Here is a 14,629-nt window from a genome sequence, read left to right on the forward strand (position 1 = left end):
AAAGTGAAGCTTAAACTGTGAGTGTTGCTACAGAACATAAATGCCAAAAATGTCTTTCTGAAACGGTCATTATTGTAAAAGGCTTACAACTGGACAAATAAAACACTATTTTACATCAGTAAAGCCTTTCCTGTCAAACTACAACTGTAATCCACAACTCTTGATGAGTTCTGACCGTCTTATGTCTCTCTGTCCACAGGGGGCTCGGGGAAACACCCGTCCAAAGAGGAAAAGAAGAAGAAGAAGAAGCAGAGACTGCGGTTTCGGGCTCACAACCAGCACACTGACCACTTGGCTGCAGTTCGCTCCAGTCAGTGAGCAGTGAACAACTACAGACTACCCAAATACTATAAAGAAGAACCAACGCAAAGCTGCTAGCCACTGCTGCACCCATATCCTGTCTGACCACAAGCCCCACCTCCTGCCCTGGGCCACCCCACTGCCTATAGGACACTAGGTCACTCCAGTATTTATCTCTAATGTAGGATATCACTAAAATGTGCTTCATGCTGCTTTGTCCAGTCGCAGTGACCAACCAGGTGACCTTCGTCCAAGCCCCTCCCCCTATTCCATCACCTTGTTGTGGGCTTTTTACATTGTCATTAACCATCCAAACGTGATGAGAGGCAGAGACTGTGCAGGCTGTGGGAGAGAAGGTGGGCTGAGATGAGGGCAAGGAGGATGGCGAACAAGATGGCAGATGAAAGGGTAACCAGAGATTTGGCTAAACAAGAGTGATGCTAAAGGACTGAAAAGGCATCTTGAACTTAAAGAGACTTTTTATTTATGTCAAAGCTCACCTTCCCTGTAGACAATGGTGTGGAGACAGAGACCATTCCCATGTGAGGCCTTTTATTTTATGTTATGTACATTTTTGAGAGAGTAATATTAAAATAAAAATTACCATGCATAGATGCAGAAGTATTTTATTCTCAGCACAAATTGTTTACGTTCTGACCGCTTTATGCTCTAACTGTATAGTGTGGATAAAAAAGAATTTAGTTGTCTGACTAGCATGGCATAAACATGACTTGTACATAGTTTATCTAATAATAAAAGCTTATTACTGTATTTTCAGTATTGACCAGTTCACCGTTCTAAATGTTTTAGAGATAAAAAAAAAGGTTGTAATACCAAGCTACAGATTAAAAATGTTAAAAAATATAACCACCACATAACTATTCCATTTATATGGTATATATTTGATTTATTTATTAATTCTATTCTATTTTGTACTTTTTTTTGTTCAGTGAAAGTTTTGCCTCATGCTGTTACTCTTATATGCTGAAATATTCGTTGACTTCCTTATACCAGTGCATATCTTTAACAAGTCTGATGTCACAGTGAGTGATTTATTTGACCTCATCTACTGATTTCAATGTGTTGAAGAGTTAAAAATAATAAGACAGACTTATTCATGTTCTAGGTTTAAAAATTAGGATTGAGTAAATGTATGGTCATAGGACTGCATATGTGTACATGTGTTTTATTAAAAAACATTGTGACTGTATAAGAGAGCCTTTTTATTCTTCTTGCCTTTTACACTCAGATTTGGTTTTCATGTGAGGAATGGCCTTTAGTTGACAAGTACTGCAATTCAAGCATTTCAAGGAGGTAAAAACAGTCCCAATAAGCCTTATTAATGCAATTGAGCTACATTTCAATTATACAATAATTTCTCAAGTGGTATATGAAGTATTTGTGTCCCTCAGGCAGTGTATAATGGTGATTTCTCAACATTTGTTAAATCCATCGCACAGTATGACACAGTCCTTGCTCCAACCAAAGGATTGGACACGGTCTATTGGGTTTTAACAGAGTGTGTGACGGCAGCTCAAAAAGGGGGTTTAATCCTCAATGATGTCGTCAGCTTCGTGAATGGCACCAAAGCAACCAGTCATTGTGGCCTAGTTGCACTGAGTCACTGGGCAAGAAAATGGACCCATCTTGCTTTTGTGTTTGGCAACTGAAACCTTAGTGGAAGATGTGTCGCTGGGCAGCTGTGGCCAAGAACTACCACCAGATGAATGAATAAAGCACAATGGCTGTGTGGACCGTGTGGTTTTCCCCAGGCTCCCCAGTTTACCCCATCACCCCAGAAACGTGCAGGATTGGTAATATCTTCCAGCCAAGGTAGTCCTGACCAAGCCTTGCACAGCATCTGGAGACAGGTCCTCAGGTGTGGTGCCCACTGCTCTGGACCGGTTGCCCCAGTCACATTCAAGGATGGGTCAAATGCAGAGGATATATTTTTCTATAGGAACAATAAAGTGTACCTTACACTTTATATTTTTGTAACATAATACTTATGTAACATGCTGGTACTCTGTTAGTACCATTTCTGGCCTCCAACTTGGTCTATTGAGAATAAATTAAGACTGGATGGCCAATAAAAGCAGGCATACTGTAGATGCACTTGGTCCTAAGTTTTTAAAGGCATCTGCTGCTGGTTACGAGTTAATGAACGAATCACAGATGTCATCCACAGTGGGCCAGACTATCAATGCTCCAGACTCGACAGGGATTAGACCTAAAGAGCAATGGCACTGAAGTGGATTCATTAAGTCCGGGACCACCTTTAAAGACCCACATTGTGCTGTCTGCAACGGAAAAATAAAAGGAAAGACACAGAACCGCTGCTATTTTACCCAACATACCTTTGCCTCCTGACCACTGGTTTTGCTGGAGAAGTGTCTGTGTTGTCAAGAGGGTTAGCATTCACTCACACATCACAGGGATCAGCTAAACCACTTCTGTAAACGCCTTATGTGCGCTGCACTGTTTGTGCTGCGTGTGGTTAGGTGGCTCAGACGAAATCTCCCTTTTAATCTAACAGCCAGCATTTTCATTAGGCCCAAGTGAGTCCTATTATTAAAACCTGCTTCAAAGGCAAAACAAGTGAAACCACAAACAGGAAATGACCCACTGGGCTCTGAGCCGTACTGTATAGATTGGTGATAGGAGTCTTAAAGCAGCCTGTTTTGAGTGCACTGTATAGTGTCAGTGAGACCTTTATAGGGTCGGGGTGCTGTGACACATTTGCTCCAGTGCAAATGGAAGCTATGACTTTGGTGGGATAAATAACCATGTCCAAGATTATAAAATGTGTTATGATCTGCAGTGTATAAAAATCGTATCATATTAAACCTATAATGAGGCTTCACTTGCCATTTCTTTTGAAGGATATATGGAAACCATGGTTTAGCCATAGGGTTTGGCACAGTCCACAACAGCAACAAGAACATACTGGTCAGATATGGATGATCACACTTTGAACAAATCAGCTAAATTAAGGCACTTTGATGCCTTAATTTGGCTGCCCCCATGCACATTTTGACTTCAAGTGAAGTTGCTATAGGAAACAAGCAATTTACCAAAATAAATAGGCTTTTAATAAAAACAAATTGCCCATGGCAATGGTTTGATTCAGAATATTGAGGGCCTTCATCCCATTCCTTGTGGTGGACTGGCACAGTATGTCCCAGTGTGCACTGCTTGAATGACTTTTTCCTGAATGACAAATGGACAATATTTACGAGCCTCAGTTTGAGGGGTTAGAAGCAGGTGCGGGAGGTTTTATCACCACACATAACATGGAGCAGACCAACCTGCAGCTCACCCTATGGGTGCCATAAGCAGATAGGAGTCATATTCAGCATGCCTATTTCACATTTGGAGTCCACACAAAGTCATTGTCCTCGTTCAGTTGAGGTGCAGAGCATAGCAGCTCTGTCGTACTTTTCAGGATGTGACATGCATGTGCTTTATGACCTCTCCTGAATCAAACTGCACTCCTTAAACATATTAATGCTTACAGGCTGCCCAAATATTTCCTTTCCTGCTACGAGAGCCATGGGCACAGCCATTATATTGGACTCAGGAGCCAGCTGGTGAGGACAAATCCACAAGGATTTCTGCTCTCCCCCTTCAGACTGCTGGCAGCCCCACTCCATTCATTCAGTTTTATATGTGCCTAGTAGCCGTGTTACTACCGGTTTCAAGGGAGAATTAATAGAAAACAGGTCTTATTAAAGTACATTAAGAGCAATAGAAGTGGATATAATGTACCCAGTTAGGGCCCAGTAGGCCTGTAACTGAACTGAAGCTGACACGTGTGGCTTCTACAAGAGGGATATTTCTCTGTGCCACTACAGGCTCCAGGGGGCTGTTCACTTAAGCCGAGAGGTGCATTGTGGGTAAGCAGATTTTTACTGGGCATGAGTCCTGCAGGGGGTAAGGAATGTTTGTCTTCCTCCCACTCATTCAGATCAGGATTACGCTTTGCCATGCATCCAAAGCCACCTTTGACACTACTTGGAGGTCTGTGGAAGAAATATCAAATCTCTTATTGCCCTAATAAAGATCATGAAGATTGCAGGGCAAAAGCAGAGATGAGATGTGGATTCATCTTAGCTCATCCTCCCCCTCACACATGTGAGTAGTGGAAATGTCTTTAGGTCTTGACTTCAGAGTTTGTCTTGTGTCTGGATGTGTGAATCACTCAGAGCTTTTCGCTCTGGGGTGTGACCTATGCTACAGCTTCGGTTCACACTAGCTGGGGAAATTGGTGACAAATATATTTATGTATGTATGTATGTATGTATGTATGTATGTATGTATGTATATATATATATATATATATATATATATATATATATATATATATATATATATATATATATATGTGTGTGTGTGTGTGTGTGTGTGTGTGTGTGTGCCTGTTTTTTGTTTTGTTTTGAGTCAGAGACCAGTCACTAGAAGCTTGTGGCAGTGGCATCAGTGAGTGTAAGGATGCCCAGCCACCTGAGGGAACTGGTCACAACTTTTGACTTTGCCGTCATTGTTTTTAGCTTGACACAAACTGCTTTTATTTTCAGTGTACTAGAGGCTAAATGTAGGCTCTCTTCACTGGCGTTGTGTAAACTTTCAACAGGGTGGATTTATGAGGATGTTCAGCAAACTTGAAGCACTAATTTGAACCTTTTAATCATTAAAAGAAAAAAAATATTATTTGTAAGTTTTTTGACTAACTGCTAAAACCTCAACAAATGAAAACAAGAACACAGTACCACCCATGTACTCCAGTACTCCAGTCCTAACAGAGACTATATGTTTTTACGTTTATTGAGCTGCTGCAGTGCCATTTATACAGATGAACAGGCCTCTAATTGCTGGCTCTGCTACGCGCTGCCATTGTTCCTCGTGTGAGTCAGATAAAACAAACCACATGGTGCGTGTGTGCTGGCCGGGGGAGGAAGCAGCGCTCTCATTTACTATCTCCTTGTGTGGTTTGGCAGTAGCTCTGTGGGATGGGGGCGTGCAGGGCATCCGTCTGGGCGCGAGGCCTGGCACTGGCTCAGCACTGTTACACACTGTGAGGCACCACACTGCTGCCCTGTGCAAACTTATACAGGCTTTACATGCTACTATGAGCCGAATGAAATTATAACTACAATTTAATGACAGGAATAAAAGCACAGCACTGCTATTGTTCTAATACCACATATTGAACTTATAAGTTTCTTTGCAGATTTGATCAGAGTGGGGGTGTTTCCTAATGGTTTAGGCCTGGCACTAACAACAGACTGTTTATGTGACCCCTGTGGCCCTTATAGAGCATGTGAGGTGTGATGCAGCTGAATAACATAACAGTTAAAGCTTGCTACCATGGCAATATGCCATACCTCACCAACCCAAGCAGCGGGAGGTGTAGAGGTGGATTAGAGCAGGCCACCACCACTGTTTCTCAGGAAGTTTGTTGGGGGCCCATATATGGCTAATAACTTCCTTTTTCCTTCTTTATTTTTTTCAAAAACAATTGGCAAGTACATTATGTCCAAACTTAAGCCCCCTCTCGGTATGTGAGATAACCCCATCAGGTCTCAACTTTTCAATCACTGGACAACTGCCTCATTCTGTGTGTTGTCACCAATTTAATATTATATTTTGTAGACAATGAACACTATAAAAGTATAATAATGATGAGAAGGTGATAAGAATGCTAACTCACAGCAAAAAGCATTTTAGAAAATATTTAATGAATAACTAGGTGAAAAATGATTCTTCAGAATCTGCAGCAGACTCCACAGACGAGTGCAGCAGCCACAGCAGAATTTACACTTAATGGCTCTCTTCTCTTTGCTCCTGTAATACTGACTCTGTACACAAAACATGCATTTGCAAAAACAATAAGAAAATAGTCATATAGTACAAATGTAAGTAAATATACTGTCACAGAGAATATGAACTACAGAGACACTGACACAGAATCATAAAGGCATTATATTTGAGAGCTTCAAAAACAAAGAAGGAAACAAAAAAAAAGATGGATGATGAGAAATTCAATTTTGAAAAACTTTGTAAAACACTGATTTATGGGAAAGATTCAGCCGCTGACCCTTCAGTTGTAGTGTGCTTTCCCTGAAGGGCCTGATTGACAGGTGGATTAGCCAGTCAGGGACATGCATGGTCCACCTGTAAAAAATAAATATAGCCACTTATGAAGAAAAAACATAGGAAAGAAAATATTACAAGAAACTGAAAAGCAATGCTGATATCTGCAAAATAAATGAACGAAGCGTTAAACTCTGTTCATCTGAGGTGAGACATGTGATTTTGTTTGTAAATGATGGGCGACCTCTCAGCTCCTTCCCTCATATGCATCACTGAAAAAATAAATGTGTTTGCTCAATCACATGGTCAGGCTTGAGATGTGATGGAGGGTGTGTGGACCAGACTGATATGCCTCCATATAAAAATTATAGAAACATATCATTCTGTATTTGAGAAGTCATCAAAAACCTTCTTTATCAAAGAACCTTTTTCTTTGAACAGAAATTGTGGACTATGACACAGAATATTTTCTGTTTACAACAATTTGTTCAAACCTTGGTTAAGTGAGAAATTAAGCCAGTCAAATGCTGCTTGTGAGGAAGGCTAGCAGAGAACAACAGAGTAGAATTATTCATTGTAGATATAGCTGAAGAGCAGTGAGGAAGAGGACAACAGAGCCCAACAGCCCAACAGAGTCCAGAGCCCACACAGGCCTGGCCCCAAACATTTTTATATCATTTCTGATCTAGAAATTGAACACTGTTTCAAATTAAATTGATTAAACAACTAAACAAAACAAACAAAAAAACTAAAAAATTGGCTGTATTATGCTGCTGTGGAGTAGAGAAAGTGAAACAGAGGAGAGAATAGGAAGAGACATCTGGTAAAGTGTGAGGGAACCAACCAGTCCAGCAAATACACTGTGTGAACACATGTGCACATGTATATAAAACTTATAAATAAATATGAACAATTTTATGAAAAATGATAGCTTGGACCTATTAAAATTGACTGCCTCCTCATATGTTGATCAGAACTCTAATAAGATCTGAAAATAAATGCATCATTATTTTTCAGTGACTGTGACTATTGAATGTTTCAATAAATGTATTGCAAAAAATCTAAACAAAAATCAACAATGAACCAAACACATTTCTGTGAATAAATGAACCAAATAATTCAATTACAAGCTTGCTTTTGGAATTGTGGAAACATTTATTTTCAAAAATCCAAATCATTACAGAAAGGTCTTTGTTAGGTGATGGATATGTGTTCAGAATCTGCAACAGAGTCCACAGACTCCAGGAGTGCAGCAGCCACAGCAGAATTTACACTTAATGCCTCTCTTCTCTCTGCTCCTGTAGTACGGACTCTGCACACAAAACATGCATTAGCAACAATTAAACATAAATGGTCATATTGTGCAAATGTAAGCAAATATACTGTCACAGAGAATATGAACTACAGAGACACTGACCGTCATGGCGTCCACTGACACTTCTTCTACTTTCAGCTCAACTGGAATGTCCACGTCCTCGGGCCCCTCCATCTCTTCCATCTAAGATCATACAGTCAGTGTGTTCAGTGAGAGTGGCCCCAATAACCTCTGGACAGTGACACAAAGCTCCTGACTCTTACCTGAGCGTCTGCTTGTGCAGAGCTCTCCTGGATCCAGACAAATGCAAACAGCAGAGCCACAGCAGCAGCCACTCTCACAGTCTTCATGTTGGGTCTGTTGGAGCTCTCACACACTGGACTTGTGGATTTGGATTGGAGACTGGTCCCAGTTCTTGAGTGTGATGGAGAACTGTGTGAAGTCTGCTGTATTTATAGTGACAGTGGGAGACTGTTGCATCATCAGGGAAAGCACACTACAACTGAAGGATCAGCGGCTGAATCTTTCCCATAAATCAATGTTTTCAAGGTTTTTCAAAATTGTAGCAATTGTGGAATATGTTTTTATATATTATGTTCTGTATCCAAAGAACAGGAGTTTACCAGTTACTGTTTTGATCATATTTATGGGAAGAGTTGCAGCAGCTCACTGTTCATAGGTGAAGTGTGCTTTCCCTGATGATGCAACAGTCTCCCCAGTGTCAGTATAAATACAGCAGACTTCACACAGTTCTCCATCACACTCAAGAACTGGGACCAGTCTCCAACCAAATCCACAAGTCCAGTGTGTGAGAGCTCCAACAGACCCAACATGAAGACTGTGAGAGTGGCTGCTGCTGTGGCTCTGCTGTTTGCATTTGTCTGGATCCAGGAGAGCTCTGCCCAAGCAGACGCTCAGGTAAGAGTCAGGAGCTTTGTGTCACTGTCCAGAGGTTATTGGAGCCACTCTCACTGAACACACTGTATGATCTTAGATGGAAGAGATGGAGGGGCCCGAGGATGTGGACATTCCAGTTGAGCTGAAAGCAGAAGAAGTGTCAGTGGACGCCATGACGGTCAGTGTCTCTGTAGTTCATATTCTCTGTGACAGTATATTTGCTTACATTTGTACAATATGATCATTTAAATATTATTGTTGCTAATGCATGTTTTGTGTGCAGAGTCCGTCCTACAGGAGCAGAGCGAAGAGAGGCCTTAAGTGTAAACTCCGCTGCAGATTGTGAACACACACATAGTCAATGAGGATTTAAAATGTGTGACAATGGCTTGGCTCTGATTGTGCTTTTTTGTTTTTATATTCAAATAAACATATGAAATAGTTCATTATGATTCTTCATTTTTCTGATAACTTAATGTCTTGTATAAAGTAGTTTCTACAAGGCTCAGTGGTTAGACTCACATGGGGAAGGTTCAATTCACACACGAACCAAGTCCTGTCATTGTATTCTTAGGAAAGACACTTCACCCATCTTGCTAATATGTGTGAGTGAATGGTAGTCTTCAGAACAAACAATGTTGCAGATGGGCCTGATTGACAGGTGGATTAGCCAGTCAGGGACATGCATGGTCCACCTGTAAAAAATAAATATAGCCGCTTATGAAGAAAAAATATAGGAAAGAAAATATTACAAGAAACTGAAAAGCAATGCTGATATCTGCAAAATAAATGAACGAAGCATTAAACTCTGTTCATCTGAGGTGAGACATGTGATTTTGTTTGTAAATGATGGGCGACCTCTCAGCTCCTTCCCTCATATGCATCACTGAAAAAATAAATGTGTTTGCTCAATCACATGGTCAGGCTTGAGATGTGATGGAGGGTGTGTGGACCAGACTGATATGCCTCCATATAAAAATTATAGAAACATATCATTCTGTATTTGAGAAGTCATCAAAAACCCTCTTTATCAAAGAACCTTTTTCTTTGAACAGAAATTGTGGACTATGACACAGAATATTTTCTGTTTACAACAATTTGTTCAAACCTTGGTTAAGTGAGAAATTAAGCCAGTCAAATGCTGCTTGTGAGGAAGGCTAGCAGAGAACAACAGAGTAGAATTATTCATTGTAGATATAGCTGAAGAGCAGTGAGGAAGAGGACAACAGAGCCCAACAGCCCAACAGAGTCCAGAGCCCACACAGGCCTGGCCCCAAACATTTTTATATCATTTCTGATCTAGAAATTGAACACTGTTTCAATTTAAATTGATTAAACAACTAAACAAAACAAACATAAAAACTAAAAAATTGGCCGTATTATGCTGCTGTGGAGTAGAGAAAGTGAAACAGAGGAGAGAATAGGAAGAGACATCTGGTAAAGTGTGAGGGAACCAACCAGTCCAGCAAATACACTGTGTGAACACATGTGCACATGTATATAAAACTTATAAATAAATATGAAAAATTTTATGAAAAATGATAGCTTGGACCTATTAAAATTGACTGCCTCCTCACATGTTGATCAGAACTCTAATAAGATCTGAAAATAAATGCATCATTATTTTTCAGTGACTGTGACTATTGAATGTTTCAATAAATGTATTGCAAAAAATCTAAACAAAAATCAACAATGAACCAAACACATTTCTGTGAATAAATGAACCAAATAATTCAATTACAAGCTTGCTTTTGGAATTGTGGAAATATTTATTTTCAAAAATCCAAATCATTACAGAAAGGTCTTTGTTAGGTGATGGATATGTGTTCAGAATCTGCAACAGAGTCCACAGACTCCAGGAGTGCAGCAGCCACAGCAGAATTTACACTTAATGCCTCTCTTCTCTCTGCTCCTGTAGTACGGACTCTGCACACAAAACATGCATTAGCAACAATTAAACATAAATGGTCATATTGTACAAATGTAAGCAAATATACTGTCACAGAGAATATGAACTACAGAGACACTGACCGTCATGGCGTCCACTGACACTTCTTCTACTTTCAGCTCAACTGGAATGTCCACGTCCTCAGGCCCCTCCATCTCTTCCATCTAAGATCATACAGTGTGTTCAGTGAGAGTGGCCCCAATAACCTCTGGACAGTGACACAAAGCTCCTGACTCTTACCTGAGCGTCTGCTTGTGCAGAGCTCTCCTGGATCCAGACAAATGCAAACAGCAGAGCCACAGCAGCAGCCACTCTCACAGTCTTCATGTTGGGTCTGTTGGAGCTCTCACACACTGGACTTGTGGATTTGATTGGAGACTGGTCCCAGTTCTTGAGTGTGATGGAGAACTGTGTGAAGTCTGCTGTATTTATACTGACACTGGGAGACTGTTGCATCATCAGGGAAAGCACACTACAACTGAAGGATCAGCGGCTGAATCTTTCCCATAAATCAATGTTTTCAAGGTTTTTCAAAATTGTAGCAATTGTGGAATATGTTTTTATATATTATGTTCTGTATCCAAAGAACAGGAGTTTACCAGTTACTGTTTTGATCATATTTATGGGAAGAGTTGCAGCAGCTCACTGTTCATAGGTGAAGTGTGCTTTCCCTGATGATGCAACAGTCTCCCAGTGTCAGTATAAATACAGCAGACTTCACACAGTTCTCCATCACACTCAAGAACTGGGACCAGTCTCCAACCAAATCCACAAGTCCAGTGTGTGAGAGCTCCAACAGACCCAACATGAAGACTGTGAGAGTGGCTGCTGCTGTGGCTCTGCTGTTTGCATTTGTCTGGATCCAGGAGAGCTCTGCCCAAGCAGACGCTCAGGTAAGAGTCAGGAGCTTTGTGTCACTGTCCAGAGGTTATTGGGGCCACTCTCACTGAACACACTGTATGATCTTAGATGGAAGAGATGGAGGGGCCCGAGGATGTGGACATTCCAGTTGAGCTGAAAGTAGAAGAAGTGTCAGTGGACGCCATGACGGTCAGTGTCTCTGTAGTTCATATTCTCTGTGACAGTATATTTGCTTACATTTGTACAATATGATCATTTAAATATTATTGTTGCTAATGCATGTTTTGTGTGCAGAGTCCGTCCTACAGGAGCAGAGCGAAGAGAGGCCTTAAGTGTAAACTCCGCTGCAGATTGTGAACACACACATAGTCAATGAGGATTTAAAATGTGTGACAATGGCTTGGCTCTGATTGTGCTTTTTTGTTTTTATATTCAAATAAACATATGAAATAGTTCATTATGATTCTTCATTTTTCTGATAACTTAATGTCTTGTATAAAGTAGTTTCTACAAGGCTCAGTGGTTAGACTCACATGGGGAAGGTTCAATTCACACACGAACCAAGTCCTGTCATTGTATTCTTAGGAAAGACACTTCACCTATCTTGCTAATATGTGTGAGTGAATGGTAGTCTTCAGAACAAACAATGTTGCAGATGGGCCTGATTGACAGGTGGATTAGCCAGTCAGGGACATGCATGGTCCACCTGTAAAAAATAAATATAGCCGCTTATGAAGAAAAAATATAGGAAAGAAAATATTACAAGAAACTGAAAAGCAATGCTGATATCTGCAAAATAAATGAACGAAGTATTAAACTCTGTTCATCTGAGGTGAGACATGTGATTTTGTTTGTAAATGATGGGCGACCTCTCAGCTCCTTCCCTCATATGCATCACTGAAAAAATAAATGTGTTTGCTCAATCACATGGTCAGGCTTGAGATGTGATGGAGGGTGTGTGGACCAGACTGATATGCCTCCATATAAAAATTATAGAAACATATCATTCTGTATTTGAGAAGTCATCAAAAACCTTCTTTATCAAAGAACCTTTTTCTTTGAACAGAAATTGTGGACTATGACACAGAATATTTTTCTGTTTACAACAATTTGTTCAAACCTTGGTTAAGTGAGAAATTAAGCCAGTCAAATGCTGCTTGTGAGGAAGGCTAGCAGAGAACAACAGAGTAGAATTATTCATTGTAGATATAGCTGAAGAGCAGTGAGGAAGAGGACAACAGAGCCCAACAGCCCAACAGAGTCCAGAGCCCACACAGGCCTGGCCCCAAACATTTTTATATCATTTCTGATCTAGAAATTGAACACTGTTTCAATTTAAATTGATTAAACAACTAAACAAAACAAACAAAAAAACTAAAAAATTGGCTGTATTATGCTGCTGTGGAGTAGAGAAAGTGAAACAGAGGAGAGAATAGGAAGAGACATCTGGTAAAGTGTGAGGGAACCAACCAGTCCAGCAAATACACTGTGTGAACACATGTGCACATGTATATAAAACTTATAAATAAATATGAAACATTTTATGAAAAATGATAGCTTGGACCTATTAAAATTGACTGCCTCCTCACATGTTGATCAGAACTCTAATAAGATCTGAAAATAAATGCATCATTATTTTTCAGTGACTGTGACTATTGAATGTTTCAATAAATGTATTGCAAAAAATCTAAACAAAAATCAACAATGAACCAAACACATTTCTGTGAATAAATGAACCAAATAATTCAATTACAAGCTTGCTTTTGGAATTGTGGAAATATTTATTTTCAAAAATCCAAATCATTACAGAAAGGTCTTTGTTAGGTGATGGATATGTGTTCAGAATCTGCAACAGAGTCCACAGACTCCAGGAGTGCAGCAGCCACAGCAGAATTTACACTTAATGCCTCTCTTCTCTCTGCTCCTGTAGTACGGACTCTGCACACAAAACATGCATTAGCAACAATTAAACATAAATGGTCATATTGTGCAAATGTAAGCAAATATACTGTCACAGAGAATATGAACTACAGAGACACTGACCGTCATGGCGTCCACTGACACTTCTTCTGCTTTCAGCTCAACTGGAATGTCCACGTCCTCGGGCCCCTCCATCTCTTCCATCTAAGATCATACAGTGTGTTCAGTGAGAGTGGCCCCAATAACCTCTGGACAGTGACACAAAGCTCCTGACTCTTACCTGAGCGTCTGCTTGTGCAGAGCTCTCCTGGATCCAGACAAATGCAAACAGCAGAGCCACAGCAGCAGCCACTCTCACAGTCTTCATGTTGGGTCTGTTGGAGCTCTCACACACTGGACTTGTGGATTTGATTGGAGACTGGTCCCAGTTCTTGAGTGTGATGGAGAACTGTGTGAAGTCTGCTGTATTTATACTGACAGTGGGAGACTGTTGCATCATCAGGGAAAGCACACTACAACTGAAGGGTCAGCGGCTGAATCTTTCCCATAAATCAATGTTTTCAAGGTTTTTCAAAATTGTAGCAATTGTGGAATATGTTTTATGTATTATGTTCTGTATCCAAAGAACAGGAGTTTACCAGTTATTGTTTTGATCATATTTATGGGAAGAGTTGCAGCAGCTCACTGTTCACATGTTTGTGCTAGGTTATCGCAAAATTACTCATTTCCACCTTCCAGGACAGGTTGATGTCATAAATGGGATACGTTCCAGTAAAATAAAATGTATTGATGCAATCATTTATCAGGTCAAGCAATGAGTAAAACTAGTCGTAGTCTTCACGTCCATACACTATTTACATATTTATAGATGATACCACTGCATTAATACAGGGCAGATTAACGTGTACAGGTTTGCTTGGTTAAAAGCCATTGTTTGGCCAGGCGTGCAAACATTTCATAATTTGTACATAATGTTCCAAAGGCCTATGTGGCTCTACAGGAGAATGATGACCGACCAAATGAGGTTCTGCATCTTGAACACAGGGAACACAGGACAGGGTGAAACAAAAACACAAAAGAAGCAAAGGCAGTGCAAACTTTTTATAAGTAAAAACCTGCCAGTGAGAATGTAATGCTTTGTGAATGTCTCCCAAATCCTCACTCTCTGCCCCCTAATGTCCAGAGACTGTATTCAATTAACTCCATTATTTACTTGTTGATACTTTGCAGTGGCAGTGCAATGTAACAACACATTTTCAGGAGCCTGTGATCAGTACAAACAGTACATGTTAAGA

General features: G+C 40.3%; 4 protein-coding genes across 5 annotated transcripts in view; 1 reads left to right on the forward strand and 3 right to left on the reverse strand.

Annotated features, from left to right (window-relative positions):
* rspo2 (R-spondin 2) overlaps nt 1-877 on the forward strand; it is a 53,207-nt gene extending 52,330 nt beyond the window's left edge. The window contains exon 5 of one of the 2 annotated variants that reach the window (XM_020937575.2): nt 200-877. In XM_020937575.2, the coding sequence (XP_020793234.1) occupies nt 200-318 (119 nt within the window). In that variant the 3' untranslated portion in view covers nt 319-877. The remainder of the gene's footprint in view (nt 1-199) is intronic. The other variant, XM_055164105.1, reaches the window with a different exon arrangement.
* Nucleotides 878-7,528: 6,651 nt separating this feature from the next.
* Nucleotides 7,529-8,133, reverse strand: LOC129407201 (hepcidin-like). Its single transcript, XM_055164126.1, has 3 exons — nt 7,972-8,133; nt 7,811-7,891; nt 7,529-7,705 (listed from the first exon to the last, which is right to left on the reverse strand). Exons 1-3 carry the CDS (start codon nt 8,056-8,058, stop codon nt 7,607-7,609), a joined length of 267 nt encoding a protein of 88 aa, XP_055020101.1. The 5' UTR covers nt 8,059-8,133; the 3' UTR covers nt 7,529-7,606.
* A 2,221-nt stretch (nt 8,134-10,354) lies between these two features.
* On the reverse strand, nt 10,355-11,027 carry LOC110171641 (hepcidin). The gene is made up of 3 exons (XM_020937391.2): nt 10,794-11,027; nt 10,637-10,717; nt 10,355-10,531 (listed from the first exon to the last, which is right to left on the reverse strand). Exons 1-3 carry the CDS (start codon nt 11,010-11,012, stop codon nt 10,433-10,435), a joined length of 399 nt encoding a protein of 132 aa, XP_020793050.2. The 5' UTR covers nt 11,013-11,027; the 3' UTR covers nt 10,355-10,432.
* Nucleotides 11,028-13,171: 2,144 nt separating this feature from the next.
* LOC110171782 (hepcidin) lies at nt 13,172-13,848 on the reverse strand. The gene is made up of 3 exons (XM_020937560.2): nt 13,615-13,848; nt 13,458-13,538; nt 13,172-13,352 (listed from the first exon to the last, which is right to left on the reverse strand). The coding sequence occupies exons 1-3, from the start codon at nt 13,831-13,833 to the stop codon at nt 13,254-13,256; spliced, it is 399 nt and encodes a 132-aa protein (XP_020793219.2). The 5' UTR covers nt 13,834-13,848; the 3' UTR covers nt 13,172-13,253.
* Nucleotides 13,849-14,629: the final 781 nt, after the last annotated feature.

The sequence above is a fragment of the Boleophthalmus pectinirostris genome, unplaced genomic scaffold (genome assembly GCF_026225935.1).
Source record: "Boleophthalmus pectinirostris isolate CB_2022bp ecotype Guang Dong unplaced genomic scaffold, ASM2622593v1 HiC_scaffold_6, whole genome shotgun sequence".
NCBI lineage: Eukaryota > Metazoa > Chordata > Actinopteri > Gobiiformes > Gobiidae > Boleophthalmus > Boleophthalmus pectinirostris.